We start from the raw sequence: 17,843 nt of genomic DNA on the forward strand, positions 1-17,843 counted from the left end.
CCCTGCTTTTACATGCCCCCCATCTATGTGACCTCCAGCCGTGCTTCGACCGAAGGCTACTTTCTTGCTCTGCGTGCGTCATCAGTCTTCCACTCATCCAGCCATTCATTCTTGCTCAGTGTGGCCTCCACTGTTCTGCCCAAAGCTGCAACTCACATCTCCTTGATAGTCTCTTTCTTCCTCTTCTTCATCTGAACTGGCAGCTGGCAATGGTGACAAAATCTGTCACCACATTTTAATTTCCAGGAACATAAACCATTTTTAAGTGTAATTGCTTTAAAACCGCAAGCCACAAGCAAAGAGCATTGTGCTAAATAAAATGAAGTGCTAATGGTTTGATCTTATGCTGTGTGGAAAACGACAAATACAGAAATCTCTGTAAAACCCCACCACCACGCCACAACCTCTATATTGATAACAGAACATGTTCGTGTAGTATCTCGTGTAACATGTAAGCCACGTAACATCTCTACTAGAAACTGACTTAGAAATACACCAAAACCCTTTTCCCTCAGTGTTAGACAGGTTTGGCTCCCACAGTAAAATGTTCATAGATAACTCAATCCTTAATAATGCTTTCGGTTGTGCACCACTACAAATCAATATATCATCCATATTGTAATTTGTCGTCTACTGTTGTTGGACTCTGTTCCTTTTGCACTACCGGCAATCCTGACTGTTTCAGTGTAATGTGATAACCTCTTTCACCCTCCAACCTTCCAGGTTTGTTTTTGAACCCCTGTGGGAACAATTCGCTATATTGTCTCCTTAGACTATCCTCTCTGCACTGTGCACCTTCAGATTACACACATGCTGGCAACCCCTGCACGTAACAACATTCTGATGACCCCTGCTGCCTCCAGCCCTGCCATTTTGTGCTTCACACAAAAGTACTCTTGTGTGCATGGCTGCTACAGCCATTCATTTCCGGCACTTTCCGGGCTTATATCGTCTAGCAATGTGTGTTTTTTGCCGACTAACTAAACGCAGTAGAGTGCTCCGTTCTCTGCTGGCGCTAGTGCCATGGCAAGCCCTCTTTCCTGACTTCGCGGTCGAAGCCTTTTACTCCATACGCCCCCTGACTACAGCACAAGGCACACATACCAAGTCCTGCACCTCTTCGTAAGTGGTGCACGACGCCCTTACGCCATTCCTTTTTCCATTTCTCGAAATGCTTTGCTCTGTTTTAGAAAACATCCCGATCAAACGAAGGGGGCTCCATTCCCTGAACAAAAAAAACTCCTTACTTTTTTAGAACTACAAAAAATGTAATTTACAATGCGGTCGTACCTCGTTACTGTCATAGTCAAAAGCACTGTTAAATCTTCCATAGGTTTTATTGAGAGCAGTACCCCATACTAACCAGCCGGTGGCAGCATCGGCTAAGAAAAACCTCTCCTTCTTGCTTCAAGACAGCAGACAGACATCTAGTTACTGCGAACCTTTCCCCTATAATCTAGCCCACATTATGTTTTATGCAGTTTTTATATAGCGCGAACTGGACCCGAAGGTATTGGAGCGCTTTACATGAGCACCAGTTACATTACACTTTTGGTAGGCATTAGAAGATTAGGGGCCATATGTAGGTAGCCTCACATTTACCGATTCATAAATACCGAATTTTACCGATTCGGTATTTATGAATCGGTAAATGTGATGTAGGTAATGATTCGGTAAAGATTACTGAATCGGAAAAATTCGGTAATTATGAATCGGTATTTACCGATTCGGTAATGAGGCATACCTTCCCATTGATTCCTATGGGCCTGGAGGCCCATAGGAATCAATGGGAAGGTATGCCTCATTACCGATTTGGTAAATACCGATTCGGTAATGAGAGGAGCATATACAAGGGTGGCAGGGTGTCACATTGACACCCTGTTGCACCCCTTAATCTTGCATGTGTGCACATGTGGCGCACATACATGCCCTAAGGGCATGTATGTCTGCCACATAGCACTCTTAAATCAGCAAAATATTGCTTTTTGCAAGGTATTCGTTATTTATCACCAACCTGTATTTGGTGGTAAATAACAAATTTCTAATACTAATTTTCACTCTTTAGAGTGCTCCCTACATCTGATTTCTGGATTCGGTATTTACCGAATCGGTATTTTACCGATTTCTTAATTTCCGAATCGGTAAATACCGAATCCAGAAATCAGCCCCCTAAAAAGCAAATGCCTAAATACCGGTCGGTAACGGGATATTTACTGAATTTCGGCCGTTACCGACCGTTATTTGGCTTCCTACATGAGGCCCTAAGTGATTTGCCCAGAATCACAGGATATTGAGCCGACGCCGAGACTTGAACTTGGCCCAGTTCTAAAGTCGTCAGATCTGGCAGTTAGGCCACACCCTTTCCCCCAGCAAGTTCTAAAATGCAAAATACATTTTTCTGCAGTATGCCGCAACATCAACAAAAGATATGTGGCTCAGCCTGGCAAGACCCCCAATAAGCTACGTGAGCTTTGGCCCTGAACTAGTTTGCACATGTCAAGCATAACCTCCCTGTCTGTTTTCCTGGATACATTCCTTACGCATGAGATACTTCTCCTTTCTGGCAGAAATGAAGATTACCGGTAAGTAACCGGGGCATTATATACTTGTTGGCCAACGCAAACCAAGCTACGTGCCTGCTAATGTGAAGGTGCAGGATGTTCCTTCAGTACACTCCACGCAAGAGAGAGCCCCGTTCACGTACTTAGGCCAGATGAGCAACTGTGTACGCTGCCCTTGGACTAGCAACCTGTCCGCGCACCTGCAAAGTCTCATTCTGGTAACCCTCCCGTAATCCCTCCCGGAGAACAGTGCATGCTAACAGTTAATAGTGATCTTTCTTGCTCATGTGTAATATAATACAAAGTTAGACCCTTATTTAAGTGCTCCCAAGTTCTCTCACTTGTCACTACAAGGCGCACAAGGCTAGCAGCACCATCTTTATTGTTTGAAAAATAAAAACTTCTATTGCTTCCTGCAAATTGGCCACAGTTCACCAGCTTGCAATCTCAACATTTTTTATAATTTCCTTTACCAGCTTCACAAAGTTCAAAGCCGGGAATGATGACTTTAAGGTGGTATCAGAGGATGACGCCTTCACTTATGGCAATGAATAGCTGTAATTTGGTATGGTATGGTGCCCCAGATTCACACTTGCCAACTTTTGTGGCCAAGTGACATGGGCGTAAGAAGTGTGGGGGACGCGATGGTATATCCCCCCAGATGTTGAAGTGGAGGGAACACGGGGGACAAGGGTGGGGGGGACAAGGGGACAAAAGAATTCCCCCTTTCTCTACAGTCAATTGCGGGGCCATTAGCACGTCAAAACACTAGTTGACCTGTGATTTTCCCTTTTATTGTGCATCAACCCTCAAGTAATATTTTCTCACCTAGCCCTCACTGCCCACTGCCTCTGGCTTGCACTTCCAGGTCAAAGGAAGAGTCTCAAGGTAGTTTGTTGATTGCTGTCTGCATCCTGCCCCTCTTCAACCCAACCCTACCTTATTTGACTGTTTCACACTGCGCAATTCAGCAACTCAAAGGCTAATGTTTTGTTGAAATGTTTATTTTGAGCAGTTGAACCTCAAATTAGCATCAGCCATACTAAGCACACATCTTGCGTTAGGGTGAGGCCCTAGGTACCCTACAGGGAAGGGTGCTATGTTACTAAAATGAAGGACATGTACTTTAAAGTTCTGCATGTCCTTGTAGTGAAAAACACCTACATTTGTTTTTCACTACAGTGAGGCCTACTCCTCCCGTATATTAACATTGGGAATTCCTTAATACACTCTTTTAAGCTGTAATTCCTGGTTAGAAAGGAGTAGCTGTGTCATGTTTTATATCTCTGGAATGGCCATGATAAATCCTCTTTACTGGTAAGGTTGGATTTCATATTACTATTTTACATTTCTCTGCTTTTACAGCTCTGTGTGCCTGCAGCCTGTCTCCAATACACTCCAATATTAGTCCAATTGCATTCTGAGGTTTAGGAATGTCTTGAAGAGCATTTGGGTTATTCTTCCTTTTTTTCATCCCACCTTTGTTTGCTTGATGCATGAAGATGTAAGATTCAAAAACATGTTTTTTTTACATTTGGTCTAATTGCTTTGTGAGTGAAAATAACAATTGAAGCATACCTGCAAACTGTGACTACATGTCTGCCTTTATCAATGTTTCACTACAAAACTATGCGATTGTATTCAGTTAACGGAGTGTACGGCTCTCATACAATGGGCGATTTGTATAGGGTTACTGGAAAATTCAAAAAGTTATCCTTGTCCCCCCCAGAAGTTTAGTGGCTCCTACGCCCCTGCCAAGTGATATCACATCCCTTCACCAGATGATGACGGAAGTGGAAATCCCATCACGTGACATGCCACTCTGGTCAGAGGAAATCAGTCTACCTCTTGACCTTGGTTTTTGTTCACTTCATGATAATACGAGGACCGCGTTGCTTCTAGTGAGAAACATGAGCTTTATAAGTAGTTGTCCTGTGATAAGACCATGTTTAATGCTAAAGTCACCTCCAAAATGTCATGCTCTGGTTAAGTCTGTTCACGTTTCTATTACTCGTGGGTGAGCTGTGACTAATTAAGGGATTAGTACAAAATGTTTTCTCTGTGTTTCCTATAGAACACTAGTAACTTTGACCTTTTCATACATTTTTTGATAAAAAATAAATAAAACTTATCTGTTAAATGAGTTTGCAATGTGTAAAAATCATTTACTACGTCTAATGATAGGAGTGGCGTTTGAGCACGGTATCCAGCTTTAACCACTCTAGCGCAGTGCACCATTGACAAACATGCCATTGCAGTATAGTGCAGTGAGTTAGTACCAGCAGCAGCTGCCAGACACACACTTCAAGATACTGAGTACCTTTCAGAGATATGTTGGTCATTCTCTTTACCCTGTTGGAGATGGATTTCGCTTCCTACAGGTTCAATTCACAACTTCTCTAACAGCAGTAGGAGGATGACTCAAATAGATTTGCAGAAAAAGTTGTGGCCGGCAGCTAAATGTAGCATGGTTGGCAAGCATGTCGATGAATTTTAGAGGGGCTACTGTTGTTGCACTAAAGGAGACCCCCATGGATCTAGTGTCTTGTGTCCAGTTGTATGAAACCCAGGAGGATTCCATGAATCAATAGGGTTTCTGCCACCTTAAAGGGCTTTGGGATGGCATTGAGAGACAAATAAACCTTGTGCAAAGATGGCTGTTGTATGCTTCGAGTCACATTAACATCTGTATGTGGAAGAGGACAGTCTGCCCAAATCAGTTCTAGTATTAAAGCTGTGTAGCAATATGGTGAGTTGAGGGAGATACAGTTCACAAAGAACAACTGGAACCCCTTGGGGCTTCCCCAGTGCTGACTGCGTGGGATGGGGAGAGATGAGGACTCCAGGATGGTCTTTGAGGTAGTCTGGAGTAGTCGGTTCAAAGAGGAGGAGTCAGTTTAGGTCACATGTTAAGTTTGGTACATTTATTTCAAGGCACAGCACAGAAGTGTATGCCTACTTTGCACACCTAATTCGTCCCAGAGTATATTTTTATTTGCTTACATTTCAAGAATTTTTGGGGCAATTGTGGGGTAATTTTGGTAGGTTCATTGAGATTTAGGAGTTTTGTCTCTGTATCACAGAATTGTGTCCGCATAAGGGAGAGTCTCGCCACATTGGAGACTCCTTAGAGCTCAGTGTCACATGGGACAGGGAATAAATGAAAAGCGTGTTTCACTTTTGGTCGATTATGTTTGATACATTTGTTACTTTTTAAAGTGAGCCTTTAGTTTCTTTGCCTATTTCCTTGTGTGGCAGGCAAATACATGCAAAAGTCAAGTTTGTTTTACAAAGCACAACATTCTGAGAGTTACCCTTATTCTAAGCACATGTTTTTCAGCCAAAGACTATTTAGGCTCAGGATCACATTTTTTAAAAAAAAGGAGAAACAAAAATTAGCATTTTGGCCTCCCGGTTCCACAGTCAAGAATTTGGCCACCAGACCTGATCACAAGCCTGGCTGAATTTAAGGGAGACTGCTAGTGTATGGGTTCAGTGTGTGAATCAGGAGTTTCAGCTCTGTGTAATGAGCAAGTGCCATTTTGGAACTGTTTAAAATGACAATGTCAAGAAATATGGAGTTCTGATATCTGATCACCTCCTTTCTTTTTACATCTCTCCTTTAGGCATACCGAAGACTTGATAGTAACTCCGTTTGCTCAGGTACGAGTTACTGCTTGCATTTGAATGTATTCCACTGCAAACATTTTTATAGATTGTCCGTTATAATGCTAATGATACTAAATTTACGGCTAGGCGAAGATGTTACCCCTAATTTTAAACAGTTGCCTAGAGAAACATTTCCCTAATTTGATGCCCCTCGTCTGTCCACAACGCTCCTCACAAATCTTTTATTTGGCCCCTTTTTATATTTATTTGTTTGCACCACCAATTTTCACCTTGACCTGAAAGTCCTTTTTGATTTTTGGCGGGGAGGGGGGGGGTTGAAAAAAACCCATAGTAAAGCAAAAAAAAAAAAGCTTGGGGTGTGTACTTCTGAATGCTATAATTATTTGGGAATTAAAAAAAAAAGATTATTAATTGAATTGTTTAGATGCACTGTTCATGAAAGGTTGCTTCAGAATTTTTATAAAACTTGGTCATGATCTTTGATTAGAGTTATTAGTTTTAAGGTAATTTGGATTACTAAATAATTTAAACATGTGCTCCAATTGTTATCCTTGATTGTCATTACTTAGGATGTATTTTTAAGTACATTTTTCGGGTACACCAATTTCTGCCTCTAAACTTGCTCGCTCTGCAATTTTCAATCTTTTTGAAACATTGCTATTGGTTTTTTTCCATTGTCAATCTCAGTTTCATGTTCCTGTTTTTCTTTGTCTTTTGAATGAGGGAGAACCGCCCTGCCCTCTTTTTTCTCATTTTGCTGATTCTTTTGTCCTCTGGTGTCCAACTGTAATGACATGTATTGATTGCAGCCTTTACTGGCATCTTTCCTTATAATGACATGTCCGTCCAATAAGTTCTTCTCTTGTCAAAATCACTAATAAACAAAGTTGAACTATTAAAATGTTTAAGTAAGAAAAAATAGCTAAAAACCTACACAGATGTGTTTTTAAAAAGTTGGAATTGACAAAAAATTTTTTTTTAAAGAAGCTAAGTAGTTAAAAAATTTAGACTATAAAATGTAAAAAAAAATAAAAGTGTATTGTTACAAAAAATGGGGCATGATGGATTTAACAGTAATGAAAGTATACTTTGTGTGATCAGAAATATTGTTTGAGAAAATAATATCTGAAAACCTGATTATTAGTATAGATTGTAAACAAAAATGCTCCTTCTCTAAGGAAAATGGGAGTCCATTTGTCTAATTCAATCCACAACAGATTGATAGGCTATCCATGCGAAAGGGTAAAGCAAACTAATGTTAAATGAAAGATGAGAATGTAAATTCCTCCTTAAAAAAATTCTGAGAGAAAATTGCATTTTGTAGCCTCTTCTATTTGTCCATTGTGACTGTATTTCTAGTTTAGTAAGGTAACAAATATTTTTTTAAATCATTTGCTTCAAAAAGACAAGCTGTCGCTGCTTGGATTATTCTGATTCACTGCCTGATCTTCACCATTCTAAGGGCATTTTACACTGTCTCTATGCACCGGGAATCTACAGTCTAACTCTTCTCATCTCCCAAATTGCCCCACAAATCTCAAAAGAAAATTATCCATATAAGGTCCAAACCTTGGCAACTATGATAGACCTTGGGACATTAATAGCAGCTAGCAATGAATTTTAGTTAAAGAAATTATACTCTGCATAAAAGAGCTACAATTGCACAAACCTTTTCTTTACTGATTTTTTTAGTTTTTTGTGATTGCATTTGTATTTTGTGTCTAAGATCTAGAATTAATGAAAGGCTAACTGATATATAAAATTAAAATATTGAAGTTAAAAATGAGTTTTTGTGATGGAAATTGTGCTCTGCGTCTAAGATCTTGAATTAAGGAAAGCCTTGGTTGTAACAGTATTTTCTTCTGCTTTTGCCAGGTGCTTGCAAGTCTGCGGAGTGTAAGAAGTAACTTTTCAATCCTGGCAAACGTAACTACTCCGACAAACAAGTAAGTTCTCCAAGACTTTTTACTGGGGTATATGAGATCAGAACTGCTACTACAAAGCCAGTCTCTTGAATGTTCTTGTTACTGTTTTTTAAGTGGCTTAGTAGTACACCTTTACCTGTGAGGTAAAGTTCCAACACTCCAGGGGTACAAAGCTAAGTCCTTCACCGTGTACAAATGGCAGATTTATTGCTTTCTGATATCCTCTCTAAATAGGCAGAAAGCAGATTCATTTGAGAATAACCAAGCACACGCAAAGATTTGGTTTACAAGATTATTATGTAGATTCAGCATGCAACACAATAAAGCAGTTCTTTGTTTCTTTCTTGTGTATTTCTTCAATTTAATATTCTCGTTTTCACAGTAGTTTCACAGTCTTCACAGTGGTTCCCAAGCCAACACGTGTTTCGTCGCCTTTAGTAATATCGTACATGCGACTTGTTCACGGCTAGGTACAAATTAATATGATATTTCACATTGTCACTTACCAAGAGGTAAAGGAAATAACTTTTAGCTGTCTGAGCACATCTATATCTGTGGCAGACTTTCTCCTGATTAAGGGACTAGATTTATCTCAGTCATATTAGACGAACTCATATTGAAATAGAGACAACCTTTATCTCTTTCTGAACTAGATGGGGATCGTACCAAAAAGTACCGAATACCGCTTTTAATTTGAAGTGCAACCTCACGAGGGCCTGCCCCCCACGTCGCATGACTGTGTGATTTGGAATTACCATCACACTTGATGTACGTATCTTTTGACATCCAACAACTGTGTCTACGGTGTCTTTACCTCACACTCGTATTCTGAGACATAGATATTTACAGCCACGTATCCTTTTTCTTTTCTGTTCTTGTACATATAGACACCCCCAGCTAGTCTATGCTTTGATTAGCTCACTTCCGTCTGCACTTTTAGCCCGGTGTTTAGAGACTATACATACCATATGAAATATATGGTAAACGTCACACAGAACGTATTTTCACCACATAAACAATCAATTTCACGTACACCACCCACGCGATAAATCTCTGTACGTTCGGATATTCACCATCATATATATAAGGCTACAACTCACCTTATTTCATGGTGCTAATATGTACACCATAGCCGTGCGATACCACCACATGTCGAAAGCCCAATACATTGTCACCTACCCTGGGAGCACATTTGTTTGCCTATGTTAACAAATGTTTGCAACATCTACAATAACATTGGACTAATGTGAAATATCATATTAATTTGTACCTAGCCATGAACAAGTCGCATGTACGATATTACTAAAGGCGACAAAACACGTGTTGGCTTGGGAACCACTGTGAAGACTGTGAAACTACTGTGAAAACGAGAATATTAAATTGAAGAAATACACAAGAAAGAAACAAAGAACTGCTTTATTATGTTGCATGCTGAATCTACATAATAATCTTGTAAACCAAATCTTTGCGTGTGCTTGGGTATTCTCAAATTTTGATTTTGTGCTGCTTTTGCCACAATCACTATGGGAGGCTGGTGGTTCTCTCCAACCCTTTAGCACCGTAACCAATTTGAACCCCACAGATACCAGGTGTACTCACCATAAGCGCCTATTGTCTATTAATAATACCACTGCCCAGAACGTAAACTAGAAAGCAGATTCAGATGTATTAATAAAGTGCATAGGTAATTAAAAACACTACACATAAAAACAACACATTAAAACAACAAAGGTACCACGGAATTTTTTTTAGCCTATCAGTTACAAAAAGTATCAATTCATAAAAAGCAAGTTTAGTTCCTCGTGATACCAGTCATTATATTGCCTACTCTCTAAAATAAATATTGCTTGAGTCTATGTTATCGAAAGTCATTGTTCCAGTGAGTCATATGCCAATTTAGATGGAAGATTGCTTTCTTCTTGAGCTGCCCACACCATTTTGTCCCTTTTATTTTGCCTCAAATAACTGTATGAATTTAACAACCCACGTGTTTAGTCAGGTGTAAGCTGGATCTAGGCCTTGAATGAGTGATTGTCTCAAGTTCTTATCTCGGATTGAATGAAAAGGCACCTCAGTAGTTTTCTTCTTTCAAAGAGTAACACCGGACACGACCGAGAATATGCAACATCATCTCTTTTCCTTTTCCGCAAAGTCTGCATTCCTCTCTATTCATTGATCTGGACCAAGGAGGCGGCTGGCCCAATGTTGGTTGGACCCCAAGACGTAATCGCATAAATGCCTACTTTATCTGGAATGGGTATCCATGATCAAAGTAAGGCTGCACCTTTAGGAGCTTATAAGTATTAATAACTTGCAGGTGTGAGCTTTTTTTGCCAGGCTAACCTTATCATCTTGTAAGGAGAGTGATCTAATCAATCAGTTGACAATTGTTTTTAATTCCTTTGGTGTTACATGGAGGTTTCTTAAATTTTCTGCTTGAAGAGATCGGATTATATCATTTAGAAAGTCCTTCAGTCCAGTCTTCGAGTTTTGGTTATTTCCTGCCATACCCGGGTGGCTACAGTGTTGGTTTCAGAAAGTCGAAAGATGTGGCACACTTCGAGAAAGGCATAGGCTGTTCCCCAGCTGTGTTTCATAATGCCAAACTCTAGGCACAGCTGGGCCTGTGAAATGTACTTTGGAGGTTTGAATATAAGCTGGTAGGTCTTTTAAATCAAAATGTCTAAAAATGCCATTTTGACTGTTGTAATTTCAGAGCCATATGCTACTGTGAATGAAACTTTTGCAGCCATGACTTTTTGTAAAGGCTCCAGAATGGGGCCGTGCAAAGTTTTTGATAGCTGCCGAAAACCAGTGGTTGAAGAGGTTGCCTTTGACTTCATTGCCTCAATATGCGGAATAGACGTAGTGCTGGAATCGAAGGTTACTCGCAGGTACTTGTTCTGTAAGGTACATGCAAGCCGGAGACCTCCAATAGTCCAAGTGCCGGATATTTTGAGTTTCTTTGTAAATTTGAGCACTTTCTATTTCAAAAGATTTACTTCAAGATTATTCAGTTGAGTGTAGGTGAGTATTTAGGTGGCACTGTAGGCCTACTGGTGTCAAACTGAGCAACAGCAGGTCATCAGCGTATAAAATAGATGCCGTCGCAATTTTCAGGGAGTGTGAATAAGGTCAGTTCAAAAATACTTTATTCGGCCAATGTCAGGTCAAAAATACTTTATTCAGCCAATAAAAGCCATATAAGCAGACAATTTAAAACATTTAAAAACATTTTAAAGATTCAATACCTTAAAAGAAAAAGTTACAATGTCCATTAAGAGAGGCCCTATCATACAGTGGCTGTGAGTAAAATTAGTCATAAAGCAGATGAAGATTAAAACTCATTACAAGGAATCAGACGACGAGTACCAAAGTGAACGTAAAATACAGCAAGTAAAATGCAGTAGTGACAAGTCATTTCCTTAATAAGCGGACAACTTAATTACACCAGGAGAACCACTAGATGGTACATGTAATGCACTGGATATATTTAGATGAATGCTGCATGACTTCTGCAGCGACATCTTCTTCCTGAGTCTTAAGGCCCCTGACAAGAAACTCGCAACCTGAAGCACTCCATGGTGGAGGGAAGCATTCGTAAATATAGTATTGCGGGCCTTACTTGGACAAATTTGGCATTTCTAAGTAGAAGCTTTTTGCGCAGGGAGTCATAAAATGTACAAAAAAAGATAAAATGGAAGGTATCCTGATCAGAAAAATTGTCACAGGGACATGGCTGTAGGGCGCTAGGCTTCGAGTAGCCCTTGGGAAAGGCTAATGACCAGGGTACCAGATTCAGCCAGAATCTAGTTAAAACAAAGCGATGTTGCAAATTGGAAACCAGTGACAAATAAGGCTGTATCTGTGATTCCAAACTCAGTGTGACATACCTTCTCACCGAGGGCTTGGCTCTTTCCATGCCCTCCCTTAACACCTGCTGCTTAGCCAGAAACGTACGTTTAATGTCCCTGATGACTGCCGGACCGAGGGATTTAGGTTTAGTTTACAAGTCAGGGCAGCCTAGCCATTTAATTTGTTCCATAATGTATTTTAAACAGGGGCTGCTTAGGGCCCCCTCATGGGCGGTGCAGTCTGCTACAACAAGCTGGTTCAAGGTGGTGGTTGGGCTAGACCCGATTCTCAGCCAATGTATCAGGGGCGCTACAGCAATAAGGTCAGAGATGTACCCCAGACCAAGCTCTTCATGCAGAATAAAGGCCGGGGTGCTAGAGGGGACACCAAAAAGGCCACACATACATTTGTTTTCAACCCCCTGAATGTCACTCACATCCTTATAGCCCCAAACATCACACCCGTATGTGGCCATAGGAATACATTTTTCTTTATACACCTTAAGCAGGGCAGGTACGGGTTCATACCCCAGCCTTTTTGCAAATTCCACCGTGGCCCCTACTGCTCTGGACAAAACATTCTTTTTGAGTAGTCTTTGCACAGCCCGGGTCTCCTGATCATCAAACAGCACCCCCAAGTAAGGGAAAGTTGACACTTTTGTTAATTCTGCCCCCAACAAAAAATCTTGCACTTAGCAGCCTTTTTAGTTCCTATCGTCATAGTGTGGGATTTAGATTTTTTGGGGGCTAAATGAAGTATCCATAAAATCAATAAAAACATTTAAAAGTTTTTGAAGGCCCACGGCGGTCCTGGCAAACAAGTCCGCATCATCTGCGTACAGAAGTGCAGGGATCAGTTTGGACCCAGCTCTTGGGATATCTTTACTGCTGGCTGAGAGGAGGTCCCCTAGGTTATTGATGTAAAGTGTGAACAGCAAAGGGGCCAAAATGCACCCCTGCCATACCCCTCTCCTGACCTCCCAGGAGTCCGTCATGACGCCATACTCCTTAAACCTCACTGCCGTGGTATTGTGATCAGAGTTTAGGAAGGTCACCAGCTCCGACTCCATACCCAGCTCCCCCAGGATCTGCCACAATTTGAATCTTTTTACACAGTCAAATGCCAATGTTAAATCCATAAAAGCCATATGCAAGGTGCCCCTCTTGGCTATTGTATATTTCCAGACCAGCAAGTTCAAATGAATATATTGATCGAGCATCCCTCTGCCTTGCCTAAAACCATACTGTAAATCACAAATAACATTAAAAGTATCTAGCCACGAAGATAAATGATTCAGGATCACCTTCCCCATGATTTTAGCAGCTGAGTCCAAGAGCAAAATGGGTCGGTAACCAGCAAGATCGTCCCTTGAGCCCTTTTTAAAAATAGGAATAATGATAGCCCTGGCCTAAATTTAGATCACATAATAAGTCGGAGATGTATATTTTAAACAGCAGTGGGGTGAGAAAACACGCTTTCTTCAATCTTGTTGTCGTATAAACCTTTCACAAACTATTTTTGCAATCACCCAACTTTACACGGAGCCAGGTGCAAGTGTACAAGAGCCCGATTGCTTTCAATAGAGTTCCTGGGATCTCAGCCTTTGCTAATTTCATCCATAATAAGTCTTGAGGAACCCTATCAAAAACTGCTTTAAAATTGACCAAACAGGAGTAAAGAATATTATTTGAGGCAAGGGCAGATCACATGGAAATTGTAAGGGCGGCTACATTTGATGACTTGCCCTGTCCAGAACGAAAATCCGACTGATTCCAATGACTGAGATTCAAAGAGTTTACCCATGCTGTTAGGTCTTGCAAGACCAAGCTTGCAAAGTATTTGGAGCCTAAATCTAATAGTGCTATCAATGGATAGTTTCCAGGATTGCTCCTGTCCCCCCTTTTAAGAGAGTTTATTATGGATCCATGCCATGAATCAGGGACCTGGTTCTGAAGGACTGTATTATATAGAGTAGAGAGATTTCCCGCCCAGAAATCTATGTTAGACCTGAAAAGTGCGGCGGACAGGCCATTGGGGCCAGGGGTGCCGTCTGCATTACTCTTTCTTATGAGGATTTCTATAAAGTGCTTACATTTATAACGGTTGTCCCGAACAAGCTGATTTGATACAGACCCATAATTGATCTCACCTAGGAATGTAACTTGACTACATATGTGGCTGAGAATGTCATGTTTGCCATTTTCCTGTAGTAGCACCATTGGCCGTAATGGTATCCAGGGAATGGATTTCCTGGATTACCGTGCTGTTGAATGCCACCATCATCCTTAGTTGGATTTGTAATGAAATAATGTCTTCTCAGGAATTGCACACAGGATTCTTCAGAAATATTTGTGTATTGGGAAGAGGCTGATTCTTTATCAATCCCGTTTAGGTTTTCCTAAAGGCTTTTGGATCACCTCTTTTACATGAATGGAACACCCTGGCCCAAAATCTTTCCAAATGATCTTTTTTCGCAGATAATACTGCTCGCTTATAAAGCCGGCGCATTATTCTTACCTTATCCTGCTAAAACTTGTTTGCAGAGCCCATCATAAGTATACCGTATTTGCGATCTAAAGATCTCTTTGCTTAGAGAAGATGTTTATTAATCCAGAGATAGTTTTTCCTTTTAATGGTTACTAAATGCTATTTTTCCTACAGACCTTTTGTAACAATATTTCACTGTATTGTTCCCACTCTATGATCACGTTGTGTACTGGGAACTGTTGCTCTTCTAGCAGGTCTACACAGATGTGCTCATCTTGTTCCTAGAGATTCCCTTGCCATCTTAGTCTCTTCAGATTATTGAAGTCAGTATCAACAATAACAAAATTGGCGTGTTGGTTTACGCAAGGTCTGAAATTTAACGTTCTAATTTGCGTATTGTGATCACTATCTTCACGTACCTCGATCTGAAAGCTGCCAATATATTTGAAGAGAGGTAGGGAGGCGGCTGAGTAGTCTATGATGGACGAAGACTTTTGCGAAATCTGTGTTCAGGATGGGATCTTATCATCTGCAAACCTTCCATTCAGAATAAGAAAACCAGAGCTAAGTAGTATGGATGCAAGTTGGATGCCCCGATAATCTTTCCTTGACGATACTGGTTTTGTTTGTACGGGAATATTCCAAACTAGATTTTGAGCAATTCCATTTTCAATGTGTAACCGTGATTGAAATACCTCTGAGTTGAAGTCTCCAGACATTATCATGTAGTGTGCTTCAGTCTCAGTCATTAGTTTGGGTATCGGTTCTTGCAGGAGCCTTTTATCGAGCACTTTTGTTTTTTAGGTTTGGATTAATGTAGACATTCAGTAGCAGGAGGGGTCGTTCTCCCCTGCTTCCAGTTCTCTAGTTTAACAGCCTATAGCCGATTTTCTGTGAGATATATTTGTTCAGCCTTAGTATTGAGGATTACTGAGATGTATATTATGAGATCCCCTTTGAGGCGACCTTTAGGGCTTTTTCTATGAGCAATCTTGTTGTATTCAAGATACCTAATTAACAGGACTGACTGCTCCGCCCATGTTTCCTGCATGAGGATGATTTGAAATTTTCTCAGATGCTGAATGACGTCCGGGTCAGAGGCCTTTTTGGGAAAACACGATTTATGCCAAGAGCAAATGAGGGCTGCAGGAGGTTGTAGACTAAAATTAGGGGTTCCAGCCTTTACTCTGTGTAATTTTGGGACACTGTGGTACATAGAACCCATACTGATTAACACTGCATTAACCGAGATACACTCTGCTGTATGTTTTTGCAATCAAACTTACCTCGCATCAGGACTGAAGTCCCATTGAGTTCGACGTAGGGGCAGTAAAACAGTGGAACGCTGAGTAGGATGCTGCGATAGAGTGCGACAATGTGGCTCAGACAAGGAATAGACCACTCGCTCACATGATTGTGCCCTGAGGAAGCCTATGTTTAGGCGCATCACGTTGGCTGTGCTTATTGAAAAGAAATGGATTAAAGAAAGAGAAATCTACGAGCAGTGACTAACTGGTCTTGTGTGTTATGGTCCTGTGTCCAAATTGTTGTCTACTACATTTTGGTTTCTGTTGCCCCTCAAGCCATGTTTTAGGGTTCCAGATGACCACTTACTTTTTTGTGCTAATGTATTGTCTGCCCCTATACATGGATTTTTATTACCTAACAGGATTTGGGGAAGCCAGGAGCAAACGTTCTTTGTGATACCAGGGGAGGGAGGCATACTTTCCATTGTCAGTGTTGCTGGAATTACGCCTGATCCTGCACGGTCATTACGGCTTGTGTCTCCTGATCCAATAGCAGCCCGCAGTATAGAGAAGGGACTGAAGAATGGGGCCTTCTTCGTAGATTGAGAAGTTTGAGTAATTGTTCTCTGTACATTTCCATTACTCACCAGAGTGCCAACCCGTGTTGTTTGAAAATGATGCGGGGAGCACTCTGAAATTTTCTGAGCTAGAGACCCCGGAGATTGCGCTGCGAGAATGGATGGATAGCGATACGCTGCATGTATGGTGCTCTTTATGCCCCAATTCCAGAATGTATCTTTTTCTTGATACACTTTTGATGCAAGTTCATGGGTTGCTAATGAAATTTAAGTCCCTTGCACTCCTCTAGGTCTTAAGTATGCTATCGAGAGTGTCCATAGATTTTAAATTTCTAGGGTTTTAAAGGACTTAACCTCTTCAGTGCCCGTCATGGAGCACGGTCGCGCTGTGCCCATGACGAGACTATCTCGTCATGAACCCCACCCACTAATGTAACGCCCGGCACAGGAGGGGGAAAGGGCGTGGCACAGAAAGGGGTTAAGCAGTCTTAACACATTGCCACTGTTCAGCACATCATGTAGTCATTTGGAGGAATACTGGGGAGTGTCTTCTAACCCAGTTATTGGTTGTAATTAAGAAAACCTTGTAATTGTCCTTCAGTTGTCAGGTGAAGTATGATAGGTTTTATCCACAAACAGGTTTTCATTCTCCCCTGGAACCATATTGATATGCCGTATTGCAGCTTCGGCTTGTATGGATTACTGAACTTGGGTAATATTTTGATGTACCCCTGGGTTTGCATCCGATGATGGCAGCAAAGCAGTCGGTAAGCCATTATTTTGCGTGTTAAGAAAAGTGTCATCAACAGTAGCCGGATCAATACTCACTTTAGGTAGGTCGTTGAGCACGGATGTCTTTCACTGGGAAATGGGTGAGCTCATCCCACCACCCTTGATTTGAGCATGTAATGACATTTATGAGCTTTGATTAGCACTAGTAGGCTGCCACTTGTCACTGAGGGATTCATTTTGGCCAGGTCCCTTCCCCCGCCCGATTATCCTGCTCCTGGTCTGTTGCAACTGGCATACATATTGTAGCTCAAATGATGCTGCCTTTAGTGAAGATTGGAAATAGTTTTCTGTGGGGTGCCTTACCCGGTGTGTTTAATTTGACTAATTTCTCCCTTCCTTAGCTTATGCAATTTTTGTTGTTGTCTCTTTGACATGTGTCTTGAAGGTCCTGTTGATAAGTCTAATTCTGTAGATTTCTCTGTTTTATTAGCACTAGCCCCCGTTTGCAACATCCTGATCGGTCAATGATACACCATTTTCCCTTTGTGGCGCTACTTTCAACTGGTCTGTTGGATGATCTGAACCAAAAAACTCCAGGTTTCTCCGGATCCATTGCTGCGGCGGCTTCCATGATAGTCGTAGGCCCTGGGGCTTCAGTGGCAGATTCTTGCTTTCCATTTAGTTGAGGAGGAGGCATCATGGGGTTATGGCCTGTTAAATTAAATGTGGACTTTAAGGCTTTTTATTGCTTTGTGCTTTTATGGCTTTTGCCGAAATAAAATTTATTTTCACTGACTGACTGACTGACCTGTTGAATCCTTAGATGGA

General features: G+C 41.2%; 1 protein-coding gene across 3 annotated transcripts in view; it reads left to right on the forward strand.

Annotated features, from left to right (window-relative positions):
- PDE4A (phosphodiesterase 4A) overlaps positions 1 to 17,843 on the forward strand; it is an 888,137-nt gene that overhangs the window by 638,876 nt on the left and 231,418 nt on the right. For all 3 annotated transcript variants that reach the window (XM_085600756.1, XM_085600757.1, XM_085600758.1), the window contains exons 3-4: positions 6,188 to 6,224; positions 8,067 to 8,137. In XM_085600756.1, the coding sequence (XP_085456882.1) occupies positions 6,188 to 6,224; positions 8,067 to 8,137 (108 nt within the window). The remainder of the gene's footprint in view (positions 1 to 6,187; positions 6,225 to 8,066; positions 8,138 to 17,843) is intronic.

The sequence above is a fragment of the Triturus cristatus genome, chromosome 4_2 (assembly GCF_964204655.1).
Source record: "Triturus cristatus chromosome 4_2, aTriCri1.1, whole genome shotgun sequence".
In the NCBI taxonomy this organism is placed as follows: domain Eukaryota; kingdom Metazoa; phylum Chordata; class Amphibia; order Caudata; family Salamandridae; genus Triturus; species Triturus cristatus.